General features: G+C 41.6%; 1 protein-coding gene across 1 annotated transcript in view; it reads left to right on the top strand.

The window, feature by feature from the left end:
• LOC106745207 overlaps window positions 1-15,747 on the top strand; it is a 30,545-nt gene extending 14,798 nt beyond the window's left edge. The window contains exons 3-4 of the mRNA XM_014620574.1: window positions 11,438-11,617; window positions 15,277-15,747. Of these exons, the coding sequence (XP_014476060.1) occupies window positions 11,438-11,617; window positions 15,277-15,659 (563 nt within the window). The 3' untranslated portion in view covers window positions 15,660-15,747. The remainder of the gene's footprint in view (window positions 1-11,437; window positions 11,618-15,276) is intronic.
• The last annotated feature ends 17 nt before the right edge of the window (window positions 15,748-15,764 follow it).

Here is a 15,764-nt window from a genome sequence, read left to right as displayed (position 1 = left end):
CACGAACATTAGTCGCGCATTTTCTCGCCGTCCCGCCGTGAAGGTGACGCGTCAATCTCTGCGAGTCTTTCCTCCGAGCTCTTCTTCAGCGGCTCAGATTTCGCACGCGTAGAAACAACGCGCGCGCAATTGGTATCCGCTTGCGTGACAATTAGCGAAGATCTCTTGCGATTGCGGCAACGTCCGTGTTACAGAGAAGCTTGCTCATTAATGTACACGCTCATTACGAGGCGCGCTCATTAAACGACGCATCCGCGCTCAGACGGAGAAAGAGAGAGAGAGAGAGAGAGATGGATATCCGTCATGAAAAACGGCATTAATTAGATGCCGATACTTTAACACATATGTACTAGGTGTGCAAATTAATTCGGTGCCCTTTTTCCATGAAATTCCAAGTTTATTTACAAAAAGTCAAATAACAATGTTTAATATTCGAGATAATTCCCATTATTTTCTATGATCTTACTCCATCCATCGGGTAGTTGATGAATGTCCTCGCGGGAAAATCTTGGAGGTTCTGACTCGATAAGGTCGTCGATGCTTTTTCGGACTTCGTCGACTGTTATAAAATGCGCATCCGCCGGATGATGTTGAAGCGATCGAAATAGGTGGTGATCTGACGAGGTTGGATCTGGCGAGTAAGCTGCATGAGAAAGAATTTCCCAGCCCAATGTACAAATGAGATCCTTCATCCCTTTTGCGGTATGCGTGCGTTATCGTGCAGCGGAATGACTTGCATCGCCGGTAAAAGGTCTTTTTACAAGTTTTATAGGTCACAGCACCTTCACCCAAAGCGGAACAAATTATTTCGGTACATATTTTTATTCAATCGGAGTGTAAAAAAGATGAAGTGCCTCAGATGCTTCTTTTCGAACATCCTGATAACTACTGCCTTCTGAGGTTACATCGGCAAGGCCGTCAACTATTATAGCGCTTCTTAAAGTTCAAGGTTGGCACTTTCAAATCATCATCATATATAGGACCGGAAAAAAATTTTAATTCGAACCAGAATTACAGGACATTAGATGCAATGACACCGAATTGATTTGTATACTTGATATACACACAGCATGGCAATTTGTCCATCAAGATTAATTCCACGTCTCGAATCCGTCGTAGGATGAGGAGTGAGAAACGGCAATGCCGGAAGTGGATCACGCTGTCCGAAATACGTCGCATTACCAACGCGAAATCCGCTTTCTCTCCGTCCGAAATGGACAAACGACCGTTGCGACCGCGCAGCCGGGAAAGAATTCACTGCGTCGTCGTAGAAAACGACACACAATTCGCTACCGTGCTTGATTGCTGCACGGTTGCGAATCGTCGTCGATGTCGTTGTCGTTGTTCGGTGATACAGCTGCCTTTGACAGCTGTCGAAGCGACAGCGCGATCGATTGTGCAGAGGAAGCCGGTTGTACCTTATCGAGAATTCAATCTCTCATATTGAAAGAGAGAAAACATTTTAATCTCATTAAAATAATAGTTATGATATAAAATTACATTAAAATTATATTTCTTTTCAATGCAAACTCGGCGATACCTTTCGTTACTTTAACAAGATAGTAGAAAAATGAGAATATTATCGCTAATACATGTTTTTATAGCATTTATTGTACTGAGAAAACAAATTTAAACAATCGGGACCGAGAAAAACCGTAATTTAAACGGTACCGATACACTTTCATTGTCCAGAAAACCGCAACCGAAACCGGAACCAGACCGATATTTTCATTCGTCCCTGCATTCAATCTACATAAAACTCTTCTTTAGAAAAAATTTAATCACCAAATCACACTCAGTTATCCGTAATTGATAAAAAATAGTCCGACTTACAGAATCCGACGATCAAAAGATCAAGTCAGCGATTTTAACGGTCGGTCATATATAAGAGGAAAAATATCAAATATTATAATAAATAATATTTTAATACGAGAATGCGTGATCGATCCCTCGAGGGTTGAATTGGAATTCCCACTTTAGTTCGCTAAATGGAGATTTTTGGCTTTCATGGTTATCGGAACAATGGCGTTCAAGTGCGAACGTTGCCGTTCCGCTACAATCGCCGACGGTGAACAACACAAGAACGGGCGGCACGATCGAGCCGCGCGATCATCGACGCGAGTTCCTCGACACAAGCGCGCGGGACACATGCAAGGGGGCATAAATGTTTAATGGACGGTGATATAACGGCCGTAAATTGCGATTGCCCGACAGGAGGAGGGGGACGTGTTGTTTTTTTTCGTCTGATACACGCGGATGCACCGCCGCGTCGTCGTTGCGTGCGCGGTCTCGCGCGAGCAAAGGAGAGTCTCGGCCGCATTTAATGATGATATAATCACGAACGGTCATTCTCTCTCTGTGCGCATTCTCCGTTCTTTCGATAATAACAACGCCGACGATATCGTCTTTATACACGAGATACCGATATCGGGAATCGCGAAATGCATAATTTCCTTCGCTCGGTTGCGTGCGAAAGAGGAGTCCCTCGCAAACCGTTGTTCTCTTTTTCTCTTCTTCTTCTGTTTTTTTTTCTTCTTTAATGCGCCTCGACGCGCCTACACACGCGCGCGCCTCTGATCGTCTCTCGTTTCGTTTCGAATCCCGTTTCTCTCGCTCACCATCTCTCTCGAATGTTACTTCTCCGGCGGTTACTTCATTCCGACCTTGCCGCTCAACATTTTCCCCGACGTCGTTGGCGAAGCGGTCTCTTCTAAAGCGTGTTATAAAACCCTCGTTTCATCACCATTCCTTCGCTTCGGCTGAGAGGATATGTTAAAAGTTCACGGTCCACATTGAGAAGTCGGATGATACACGGTGTGTATTAAACTTCGAGAAAGCTTCACTCAGAGAGGAACAAATTTTGCGGTTGAAGCAACTATAATGTTACTATGTTTTATGGTCATTTCTCGCTACAAGCATATTTTTGTAGTTCTCTTATGTCTTAAGGCTTAAAACACTATTGTAGGCCAGGACGTATTGGTCCTTACTGTTAGATCCTTAAAGTTAAATCAATTACGAAGACGAATTACTCAACCATTGTGCAACCGTTGCACAATATATCACAGCGATACTGTAACGCACACATCGCGCCGTTGCTTTCGCTCGTGGGCTTTGACTTTGATTACAATCGGTAATTATCGATCCAGAGAGACAGGAATAGCCATGCTACGATTACAACGGCGCGCACGCGCGCATAATAATGTGTATTGCGATATTTATACTTCGATTTCCGCTCGGCGTAGCCACTCGATGTATGATTTATGTCAATTCCACGTGGCGGACGCGCGAAGAAACCTGTGCTCTCCTATGCGTAGCACCTCGATTAGCGACACCTTCGTCACGTAACTGCGATTAATAGGAACGTAAATTACCTGCTGAACACGGCTGGATACCGCGACGAAGCGTCGTCGTGCTTTTCGATGCCGCGTTATTTATTAACCCTTTGAGACCCGAGAAATCTTTCATTTCGAAATTTTATGTAAGTGCTACTTTCTTTTCAAAAGTACCTTAACCCCTAGAAGCACGGTGCAAAGTATACTTCCCACCTTTTTTCTTTCAGATTATTGTCGATAAAATTTTCATTGCTATATTTGAACTGTTTTCTTTATATTTTTTAGTATCTAAGGGATAGGTGAATGTAAAAAAATCGTCATAATACACGTTTTGTTACTGAAAAAATGTTATAAATAATCAAATTAAGAAAAATACCTATTTTTCAGAGACAATATATTTTCTAGCGACTTTTCTAAAATTTAGATGTTAAAACTTATATATCAAGTTTTTTGAGATCGCTGATTACGAATCTGGAGTCGAAATTGAAGAATTACAGAATTCGAAATGTTGAATACAAAATAATGGATCAAACATGCAAAAACCTAATATCTATGGCTTTCAAAGCTTCCGAGTACAAATTTTGAAACGCAATATTGCAAAAAAGGAATTAGAGGGATTCAAATGATATAATACAGCATAGATAAAATATTGCTTATACTAAATTTGAAGTGATTCGGTTGATTCGCTGCGATTTCGGTCCTTAATGTTGGATCCGTCATCTTAGATTAAAAAAATTTTTCAATTTTGACCTCAGATTCATGATCAGCGACCCCGAAAACCAAATTTGATGAAAAATAAGCAGGAGAAAATATTTGTGCTTCAAAGTGTTAAGGTTCCTAAGTACCTAAAGAGTAATCACTGTGACTGTCCTTGTTTAATGACGTCAGGAGTGAGAAAACACGTGCCAATATTTTTTGTGTTGTACTTTCAAATGAAAAGAAAAAGATGTATCCGTAAAATGACATTTGCGATCGATTTGGCAGACTTGTAAAATTGAACGAACATTTTTCTTTTACTCAAAGAATCAATAAGCAGAAATTAACATCGACCAAATCATAAGAAACGAGATTGGTGAAGAAAAGGATCACGTGTCAAATTAATTTTGCGACTATTTATTGACTGTTCGAATTTTTTTGCCGAGTGACACCAGTGGTGTTCGAGCTTTCGGAATATGTATGCCAAGCGATCGCCATTTTTCCCAGCATACCTTTAATACGCTGGACCGCTTAGTAAATATGTTGGAGCGACGTATTTTGAAACTGCCGAGTGTCGTTCGGCAGAAAATCTCGTAACAGTTGCAAAGCGCAGCAGAAAGCGCTTAATAGCTGCTTCTTCTGTTGAACACAGCCAATGTCTGTCCATCACAATTGTGACGGTTTGAAGTTTAAAGGACGGGCGAGTCGCGCGCGTTCGCGCGTTACACACCTGCGAGAAAGAGAGAGTCTGCAAAGTTAACTCGTCTAGCCATTAATCAGACGTAATGCGACGTCTTGTTATATTTTATGACCGCTTAATAGAGCTCTTAATAGTCGCAAACCGCCGGAGATCACTTTCCGGATGGTTTCCGGAAAAGACCGCTGTTGACGTACAGCGCCTACGGCTATTCACGTTTAACGACGTCCCAAAGTCGATACTAAAGTCGATACTATAACTACTCACTGTCGGGCTGTCGTAGAAATGCGCAAATGGAAAGCCATGTGACGTCACAGAGATCTATGATCATTTTAGTCTATTCATATAAAGTTTAATATACGACGGTAGATTAAAAGTTTCCGACTTTTGACTAGGAGAAAAACATTTTTTTGAACCAAATAAAATTTATTTCTCGATATAATCTCCTTTCAACTTAATACACTTGGTTGGTCCAACGTTTTTTTCGACCTTTCAGCCCCTCGATGTAATTACTTTTGTCTAAACTCGAGAAATAGTCATTAACGGTACTTATCACTTCAGCATCCGACGAAAATTTCTTCCCAGAATGTAGCGGTGGACCCAAGTTTCGTCGACGGTAATAAAACGCCGTAAAATATCCTTTTAATCGCGCTCGAAACGCTCGAGACACGATCGTGAAATATCCAACCGATCTCGTTTTTGATCAACAGTGAGCGAATGCGGCATCCAACGCGCGCTCAGCTTTCTCATACCTAATTCCTCGTGTAAAATGTTGTGCGTCCGTTCGTATGAGATACCAGCGACCTCTACTATCTCTCTCAAAGTTGATCGACGATCTCGTCCATCACGATTCGGTGAACATAATCGATCATTTCATCCGTTGTTGCGATTTTTGATCGTCCGGAGCGTTCCTCGTCAAAAATGCTCGTTCTGCTACGTTTGAACTCAGCAGCCCAGGTTTTCATGATCGTAAATGAAGGAGCAGCATCTCCATACACCGAATCTAATTCAGTCTTTAATTTCCGTAGGAGTTTTCCCTCTCAAATGAAAGAATTTTATCACGGCGCGATATTCCAATTTCTCCATTATTGGCAAACTGTCACACAAAAAGCTGTCAGGAACAAACTAATTGCTAGGATGTCATCAAATTTAGCCCTTTGTGTTTCTTTCAGTGCCATCTATTGGACAAGTATTGAAATTTCACCGAACTCTCGCTCTTTCTTAGTCAGGTCGGTAACTTTTCAATCTATCCTAGTATCGATATGTCCGATTCTCTTTCCCTCTCCCTCTCTCTCTCTCTCTCGAGTAAAGGATTCGACTTATATAAGACGAGACGAAATTCCTACGATAAAACAAGAATGTATTGAAATTTACGAATCAGGATACATGAAACTCAATAAACTTAAAATGAAAATTTAGAGCCGGGAATACATCGGAACTTTCTACATTATATCAACTATCGAAAACGATGAACGAGTAGAAGAAACGTGTGATTAGAAATTTATGTTAAAAAAATATCGACGGCGGTTTGAACGGTGAATATCATTGACATCGTTATTGAGCCGCACGCGTTCGGATTTCCAAATTCGTTTATGCTCTCGCTCTCGCTAAATTGTTTTTTTATACCACTTTCACGCACGAGCACGCGAGAGGAGCGATCGAAGGAGGAGGGTGGATCAATAATCGGAGCGCGATATCGCATTACGAAACTCCTCGGGTTCGATCCCAAGTGTCGTATATCAAGCCGCATAACGCGCGTCGTTTGGAAATAACGACGCGCGGCTGGGATTAATCCTTATCTTCCATTCCACGAGATCTCTGCGTTAAATTTATACTGACAACGGGAATCACGACTTTGTCCTATGTCGTAAACTCTGACAGATGGTCCTTCTTCCTCGAGTGCAACACAATCGTATACGCTAATCGCGCCTTTCCACCGCGGCGGAGCGCGGCGAATCGAACACTCGACAATTGGCCAACGATTCATCGTCCATGGCTCGAAATTTTGCCCTTGAAGGGCCATCGAAATTCATATTTCACCGATTCGTCTTTTTTCGCTCTATGTTAAACGTTTAACCTTCTCTCTGTGTACAAATATTTTAACGTTAACCGCGTACAGGAGTATCTATTAAACACCTCATGCATTTCCAGTGCAAAATGTAAAGAAAAGAGAACTTTGGCTGCGCAAGAATTTGTGAAGTTTTATTGACTTTTAAGAAGATAGACGTAGAAAAGTTAGGAAAATTAATTCAAAAAATAGCTCTGTATGCAGAAAGAAGATTAATTCTGCAACACACGCGCACGGAGAAAAAAATTTTTGCCGGAACAGCAAATATTCGTTAATATAGCGACAGCAAAAGAAATTTGTTTAGAGAGCAAAAAATTTGTTTGGACAGCAGAGAGATTTCTTAAGAGTGTTAATCGTTATTTGCTGCAAATATATACATGGACAATTAATACTCTCGAAACAAATTTTTCCGCTGTCCGGACGAATTTTGTGCTGTCTGAACAAATTTTTTTTTCTACCGTCGCTATATCGACAAACATTCGCTGTTCCAGCAGAATTTGTTTACTCCGTGTGAACGAATCGCTTCTCCGTGGTCGACGCGGATGCCGGCGTGCGTCTAAAATTACAGTCTGAAATTACGTTCGCCGTGATACGTCAAAAGTAAGCCGAGCGATCTCGGCGTCTTCTCTGTTCTTCACTCGTTTCATAGTCGATCCGTTCACGGAGGGAATCGCGAAAGCGGCGGCTCGCAGGGACGACGGTTGTTTGTTAAATTACAATGTTGCAAGGCGCGTGTAAAAAAGATCGCGGCCGTCTGCAAAATCATCGCGACCAGCGCCGCCGACCTCTGGCATTAGCGTGTTCAGCCTGCCGCTGAGAATTCCAGGCGAAATCGTTCATTTCTTTCAGTGCGCGAATAGGGAAATTCTTTTAATCAGCGCTGATAACAGAGAATTTAATTTAAAATGACACGCTTTACATATGTATCATCGGCTTCCCCGGAAAGTGCAACGAAGCAACGTCGTTTTACGTTACAACGCGTAAATCATACAGCAGGGATTTGATGAAGACCAAAAGAATTTAATCGTGTTGTTTCTCGATGGCTCGTCTAGATAGAATCATTCTCGGACGATGGATGCGAGTAATACGGATTTCTCGTTAACATATCAAGTTAGAATATGCCAGTTGTCGTTGTTTTTTTTTTCTTTTAGGTTGTTATATTCTATCGGAATATTTGATTTTATTTCTCCGACAGGACAAGCGCCAAATTGAAATTTCCGATGTCCTTCCTCGAGTTTGGCGAATATGGAATTTTGAATATAATGTAAATTTTCTGTTATCCAATATGCAATCAGAGAGAGATGGACAGAGACAGACGGATAGACTGGGGGGAAGAAGAGCGAAAACACGTTTCCTGGGCGTTTGAAATTCGCGTAAAATCGCGCGACAAATCGGTGTGGCAATAACGGCGAAATGTAGGTTATGAGTGTCGCGAGCGGCGAACTCGAAAAATTGACTCGAGTGAAGCGGGTGGGAGAATAAAATGATGAAGAAGCAGAAGCGGCAGAAGCAGAAGAAGAAGAAAAGGAACAGATATGCCGAGGGGATCGCGCGGAATATAAAACGTTATGTCACAGCGGGCGAGAAAGAGAGAGAGAGAGAGAGACGCTCCTTGTAACGGCGGCGGCCCGACGATACCGTGTGTGTTTCGTAACGCGGCGTTAGGCGCTCATAATGAGACACACGTCGTAAATCGTCGACGGGGAGAGGCATACCTGCATAAATACCGGGAAAAAGTATAAGACCGTTGACATTTAAAACGGACGATAATGACGCGCCGCCGCCGCCGCCGATTACAGATTCCCTACCGGCGAAGTAAAACGCCGGGAGAAGCGGGGTCGGGAGGTGAAACGGCGTATGTCCGCGCTCATAGCAGCGCTGGGGGAAAGAGGCGGAAAACTCGGATAAGTTGCGAAACTCATCGGAACGATACACGAAATAGCGAAATCCTAGTGAATTGAATCGGCGTACGGAAAATAGAAAAATATCTGATACTTGCAACTATAATCGCACAAGTGGAAGAATTACAGTCGGGAGAAACATTTTTCTATACTGAAGGAAGAAAAGAACTCCCTGAGAGATGGAAAATATATTTTCGATAGGTATTAACGACATATTTTCTTACATCAAAAACGTATTTTTAATCTGACAAAAAATTGTTTTCAGTTGAGAAATTACACACATTTTCTTAAATTCTTAGCTTTTCGTGAAAGCAATTACATATTCTATTCAAGTAAAAAAATATAATTGAAGTAAATATATTATGTAAATATATTATTTCAATTTAAGTAAATATATTATTAGTATCCGAAATACATATTTTTATTTTTCAGATATTTTCCCTCTCAATATGTATAGTAAGTGTTATTGTAGAGTCAATGATAGTAGCCTTACGTGCATATTGTTACTATTTTACTATACTATATTATTTTTTGGATTAAATTAAATATTTTGCTACACTATTTTTTGGATTAAAGCAGAAGAAAATACAGTTGAATTGCCGAAAATGACTAATCTTGTTACAAGCATTTTTTTAATCTTTTACTGAGATAATTCTCTTCAAAGAATTCAAAAGCAAGACGGTAATATTCTTTCGATATTGCGTTCTGCCTACTGATTTCCGAATCGATGGGAACAAATTTGCTTATAAGTTATGCTTTTCGCAGCATGTCGTATTCTAAAATCGATACTGAGCGACAAAAATTCTCACGTGGAACGTTGATTCGACATTTTCTCCAATTTTACGCATCGTTTGTATTTAAATCCGGGAAATAACGAAACACACTCACTCGTTTTCTATTAATTGCACGAGGTGTACTTCCATTTTAGATCGTGATTGAAAGTATATATCTCGAGATGCGAGAGAGATGCGGGAGAAGCAAAGAGAGCAATACTATTGTATTACTATTACTATTATATTTGATATAATCGTATAATAGAGAAGAAGCAAATAAGAGCTAAAACGTTATTGTTGTGGAACTGATTTATTTGCTAATAACAGTAGACTGCATGAATCTATTATAAGAATCTATTATAAGAAATCAATTATAAGAATTCTACAAAAAGAAAGAAAAAAGAGAGTTTAAGAGATTATTCTCATTTGGAACGTTCCATTTGTAGGTGACGTTTAAAGGGCCCAAATGGACCTTAACAGTCAGATAGGTTTTTCGAAATCCAACATGTTGTAACATTTTTTTCTAATATGCATTCCTGACGAGTTATTTGACCGTTTCCATATTTTTGAAAAGCTCAGTATATTGATTTATATTTGTCTAATACACTGATCTAAATTTGGATCTAAAAGAACACAGAGAAAGCCTATTTGCGAGCTACAATTTGACATGTTGAACCAACTAGGTTAGTCAAGTGCGACGTGACGTCGATGATTGACGAAGAATCGAGGCGGGGAATTTTTCCATACGATTCGTTCGACCTTTCGCACGAGAGAGGCGAGTTTTTTGCGCCCACCGCGCGATCCAAGTGGAGACGGCCGATTTAACTCAGACACGTTCTCGTTCCCGGCGAGCAGAGATCTACCGATTACCTCATCTCAACAGCTGTTTGACCCCTGAACTATTAGCCACGGATGAATCGAATCGAGAGCCTGTTAACAGGCAAAAAAAAAGCGATAGAGAGGAACGAGCGATTGCGAGGCCCGATATAATCGACGATTTACCATTCTTTCTGCGGCAGCCCGAGTGACAACCGCTATGAATAATGCGACGATGATGGGGAGAAGCTAATATTCTTATTTGCGATTATCGAGACACGCGGCACAATATAGATACAACGCTACTTACGTTACTCTCTCACGTTCGGATCTCTCGCTTTGTCGTCCTTGGAGTACGAAATATTATTTTCAATGTCTACTTTTCAGCGTCGAAAGAGGAACAGATGGCGATGTACTGATTGCTGTCATGTCTATATGTCGTATTATTCCCCAAATTAAAACTTTTTTAATCACTTCGTCATCTTAACATCGCATACGTAACATTTTCACATAATTTTAAAACTTTTTAACTCATTTCAACTTTCGTTATTTAAAAGCTATTATATAATTTATAGCCTTTCATATATATATGTATATATATATATATATATATATATATACAGGGTGTCCCAAACTAATCTCGATTCCCGTGGTATGTAAGTATAACGGGTGGAACTGAGTAGAAAAATCCTATAACATTTTGCAAATAACACGCAAAATTTCGAGTTATCAATGATTAAAAACGGCCATTTATAGAGGTTTCTTTAATTAATAACTTAACAATTTGCGTGTTATTTGCAAAATAGTGACAGAATTAGACTATTCGGAACAAAAAATTCTGTCACTATTTTGCACATTTTTGTTCCGAATAGTGTAATCTACAAATATATGACAACTACTGCCTTTAACGACAAGTTCAAGATTCAAGGGTCAAAGTTTAATATACTGATGTCTGCCGTTAGGTATATATATACTCTTATATATATATATACTCTTGTAGTTTGGAGAAGAAAATTCTTGTTATCCCGATACTTTAATATTTTATTCGATTTTCTCTTTCGATTTCAAGTTTATTCAATTTATTTTTCATCTAATCATTTTATTTCCGTTCCATTCAATTTTCTCATTAATACAATTATTTCTATACATTTCAGGGCCGAAGCAGTTGAACTTCCGAGGCCACAACTATTTCTACAGCGGGCACGTGCCGGCTCACGCCAATCAGAAGGTGGATTGGCTGGATGCGAGAAACATTTGCCGGGAGTACTGCATGGACTTGATCTCGATGGAGACCCAAGAAGAGAATAACATGATCTTCAGGTTCATTCAACAGAGTGAGTAGTTGTTTCGCGCGACGGCCTGACGATTCTCGTGAAACTCTCATTGGCGAGTAACGCGCATCGTTCCGACGTGAATCACACTTATTGTCGCAACTGCAAATGCGAGACCGATGCGCGATCAAAGGATCGAGTCGGCCGGCCCCATTCTCGTTCATGAATAAAGAATAGCGCGCGCGTCGTGCTTGCAGTTGCGATAGTTCTCGTGGAGGAAAGAAAAAGAACAGGCCGGGAAAATCATTTTTATTCTGAACGCGAGATCTCTTGCGTATCGTTTCGTTGAATTCGTTGGCTCGTCGTCACTGTCCCGTCACGACGTTGTAACTGTTGCAATGTCGTATGTGGAAAGGTTGCGTCGCATTCGCCTTGGTGAATTTCAACAATGGTAACCAATGGGAGAAGTTGTTGCTTCGTTTATCGGTAATTCTAGAAAATTTCAATAATTATAAAAATATTTCGCCGTTTTTAGCCCGTTTTAGCTGCGCGTAAACAGTCAGTTTGAGAACTGGTGAAAGCGTGAATTCCGCTCAAAAGGTACGACTCCGCTTTTAAGTCGCAAAAGGAGCCATTTAGAATAAAAACGAATAGTAAAATCGAATCGTACGAGAATATATCTAAGTGGTAAAAATGTACATTCAGTTAAGAGTGCAAAACACTCATTTAACACGCATGATCATTCATATTGCACATTTTGAAATAATACAAATAAAGGATGTTAAAAGAAAATGGGCCAAAAACGTGCCACATAAATGCGAAAAACAGTGAAAAATCGTCATAAGGGGAAATTTATCGAGGTGAAAAATGTTGCGAAAAATGTTCACTTTCCGTACACAAGACAGTTATTACGTCATAAAATTTTCCAGCGAAATCGCCCCCGTTGTGACCGAATGAGACAAATCAAGTTATTCGGATTTGAATAATTTTCTCATCGACGATTCAGAATGAGTTCTCCACTTTGAATCGTCAAGCGAATATTTTAATTCAAAACTTCAAAGGATGATTTGATTGTTTCACCGTCACGGGGACAGATTCACTTTAATCGATCGAAATGTCCAATCGTAACGTTCGTATAAAATCCAAATCAATCCGAAGTTTCACTGAGATATTCACTCTTGCGACTTAGAATGGCAGTATTTGCGCTTATAAAGTGAAAATACTATTACTTTTCACGCGTTCTGATTGAGATTCCGCTCGAAAAAATTCCAAGATGCCGGGTAAGGTTTTGCGACGAATTTGGCGGTCATACATGGAGAAAATAAATTTTGCCGGAACAGCAAATGTTTATCGATTTAGTTAAATAATTGTCCATATATTCAGCAGATAATTAATACTCTTAACGAATCTTTCCGCTGTTCGAACGGATTTTTTGCTGTCTAAACAAATTCTTTTTCGCTGCCACTATATTGACAAACATTTGCTGTTCTAGCAACATTTGTTTTCTCCATGCATCGTCGAGAGTGATGATGACACACGCGCCGGATATCTTAATTTACGCTACATTATCGCGCCGCGAAATTGCATAATTAGCACAAATTGACGTACGAGTCCCGGGCGGAATGCTTCCTTCCGGTAGCGGATCGCGCCGGTTTCGCCGATAACGGGCGATCTATCGAGTTCACTCAATCTCACTCGATCTCTTATCTCGCGCGTGTGATTTATCGGCGCGTCGGGATGCGACCCGCTGCGAAGCCGCGAACGGTGGCTCACGAATCGGCGATTTCGGTCCTCGTGCGATAGCAAGTCCGACTTTACAGGCCCCTCCACGATGACCGTGACGGTACAATGGCTTTAAAGTCCGTATTGAACGCCCGAAAATCATTTGACAATTTAATGTTCTTCGAGAATTCAACGCGTTCTTAAAACGGTGTTTGAAACTTTGTTCACAATATTTTAGAATTTCTTGAAATAAGATCTTAGAAGATGCTTAGAAAGTTTCGGCACAATGAGCAGAATCGCCGCCGGTAGCAGCTCGTTAACGTCAATACCGACGATTTATCGCGGTTACGAACTTTCGTCCACGCGGACGAGATGATCATTCGGCAATTTCGAAACGAGCCCGACGGCACACATCATTTCGTCCTTCCGATTCGGATGATTAACGACGCCGCTCTCCTCCCCGCGCACAGAAGAGTCCTCCAACCACCGTACCTTCTTTTCCCCCGCGTCTCTTGAAGCGACCTTTCGGCTGCGACACTCTTAAGTGCACTCAAGGAACTGTTAACCGAAGGGTCTTGCTCGGAACTTAACCGGCTTTACGACGCCTTTACCGCCTTCTATCCTCCTCCTCCTCTCCCCCGTACCGTCCCTTTTTTTAACACCGAGCGGAGAACCGTAAACGCGAACGATGTGTAAGGCGCGACGAGAAGTTATCGGTGCACATACTACGTCGTGTATAATGTAGAAATGATCGATATTATACACTGAAAGGAGGATCTGGTAATATATAACAAAATTCAGTGACTGTTACTAAATAATTCGGTGAAATGTTGCGGGCCAAACGTTCGGCAACAGTTACGAAATAATTTTATTGGATGAAGTAAATATATAGTTTTAAGAATTAAGATTTAGTTGCTTGAACAATACATTTAAATCATTAAACTAAACTTTGGTAATTAATACCGAATCTTGATAGTAGAAAACGAGATATATTTGGTAACTATTACTAAATATATAGTCCGTAAGGAAAACTGTTTCAGGTGATTATCATCATTTTGCTAAAAAAGTCTCACCATTCTACGTAAATTATCTTAAGATGACTTGACCACCCCTATTTTATTTTGATGACACTTTTTCCTTCATCATCTAAGGCATCACCTAAGGCAAACATTTTCTGTAGATAAAGTTTCATCCCACAACTTTTTTCTCGTATCTTTTCATTCTGTATCTTTTCAACCTGTGACGCGCGAAAGGTTTTCGGAGCATTTGATCGAAATCAGAGACCACCTCGTCGATCGCTCTTCGTTGCTCAACGAGCGACGACTCGGATCGCCGTTTCGACACGGTCGAATTGACGCGAATCAATTCAAGAGCGGGATTAATTGACGCTTCGGACAAATTTGAAACCTCGGTGTCGATCATGCGACCGCCGGCGAACCACCGGAAACTGATAACTCGCTAATCGACACGAATCAACGCGAATCATCCACGAGCGGATGGATTTGTCAGATTTCACTGTCGCTCCGATCGCAATTATCGCGCGATCGTGACGACAGTCGCCCGCCACGATGAAGAGGCTACGGAGGCGAGTTGGGCGAGCGCGACTTTTCAAGGCAAATGCGGGGGTTCCCCGAAGTGGGTTGAGGCTAGAGAGCTCTCATCTTTTTATATCGCAGCATCGTGCGCTCGCAATGAATCTTCTTGCACTCGGCCGCGCTCGGGCGAAAGTAAGACGACTCCGTTCTCAGTTGACTTTCTTCAAGAATAGCGTCGAGTTGTGAATTACAGTCTTAATTCCAAGAATCTTAGGTACCCAATAAACAAGAGACATCAATCTTTTGAAACATCGATTTTATGTTGATTTTATAAACATTTTGACATGATAATAACTTTTTCTCAATATGTAACGGGAAACAGTAAACGAGTTACTCTCGGCGAATAACTTTCAATGTCAATTCCATCAAGTCCTTCTCACGGAAACTCCTCTTCTTCTTCCGCAGATGACGTGCCGTACATCTGGACGTCCGGGCGTCTCTGCGATTTCAAGGGCTGCGAGAACCGGCGTGACCTCGAGCCGAAGTCCCTCTACGGCTGGTTCTGGTCAGCGAATCGCGAGAAGATGGCCCCCACCAACCAGGCGCCGAACGGCTGGGGCTTCAATCCGTGGTCGCAGACCGGCCACAAGAAGGTCAGGCAGCCGGACAACGCCGAGTACGACATCAACGGCACGAACGAATCCTGCATGTCCGTCTTGAACAACGTCTACAACGACGGCATCGCCTGGCACGACGTAGCGTGCTACCACGAAAAGCCGTTCATCTGCGAGGACTCCGAGGAGCTGCTCAACTATGTCGCCAGCAGCAACCGCGGCATCCGCCTTTAATGCGACCCGAACGGTCAGCCCCGACCCCCGCGCTGATCACGATCGTCCATCAGCGTCACATCAGCACCACTTTTCCCTTCCTTCCTTTTTTCCACCCCCCCCCCC

The sequence above is a fragment of the Dinoponera quadriceps genome, unplaced genomic scaffold (genome assembly GCF_001313825.1).
Source record: "Dinoponera quadriceps isolate SergipeBrazil2010 unplaced genomic scaffold, ASM131382v1 scaffold1270, whole genome shotgun sequence".
In the NCBI taxonomy this organism is placed as follows: Eukaryota; Metazoa; Arthropoda; class Insecta; order Hymenoptera; family Formicidae; genus Dinoponera; species Dinoponera quadriceps.
The sequence above is the reverse complement of the archived record's forward strand: the minus strand, read 5'-3'. Positions and strand labels throughout refer to the sequence as shown.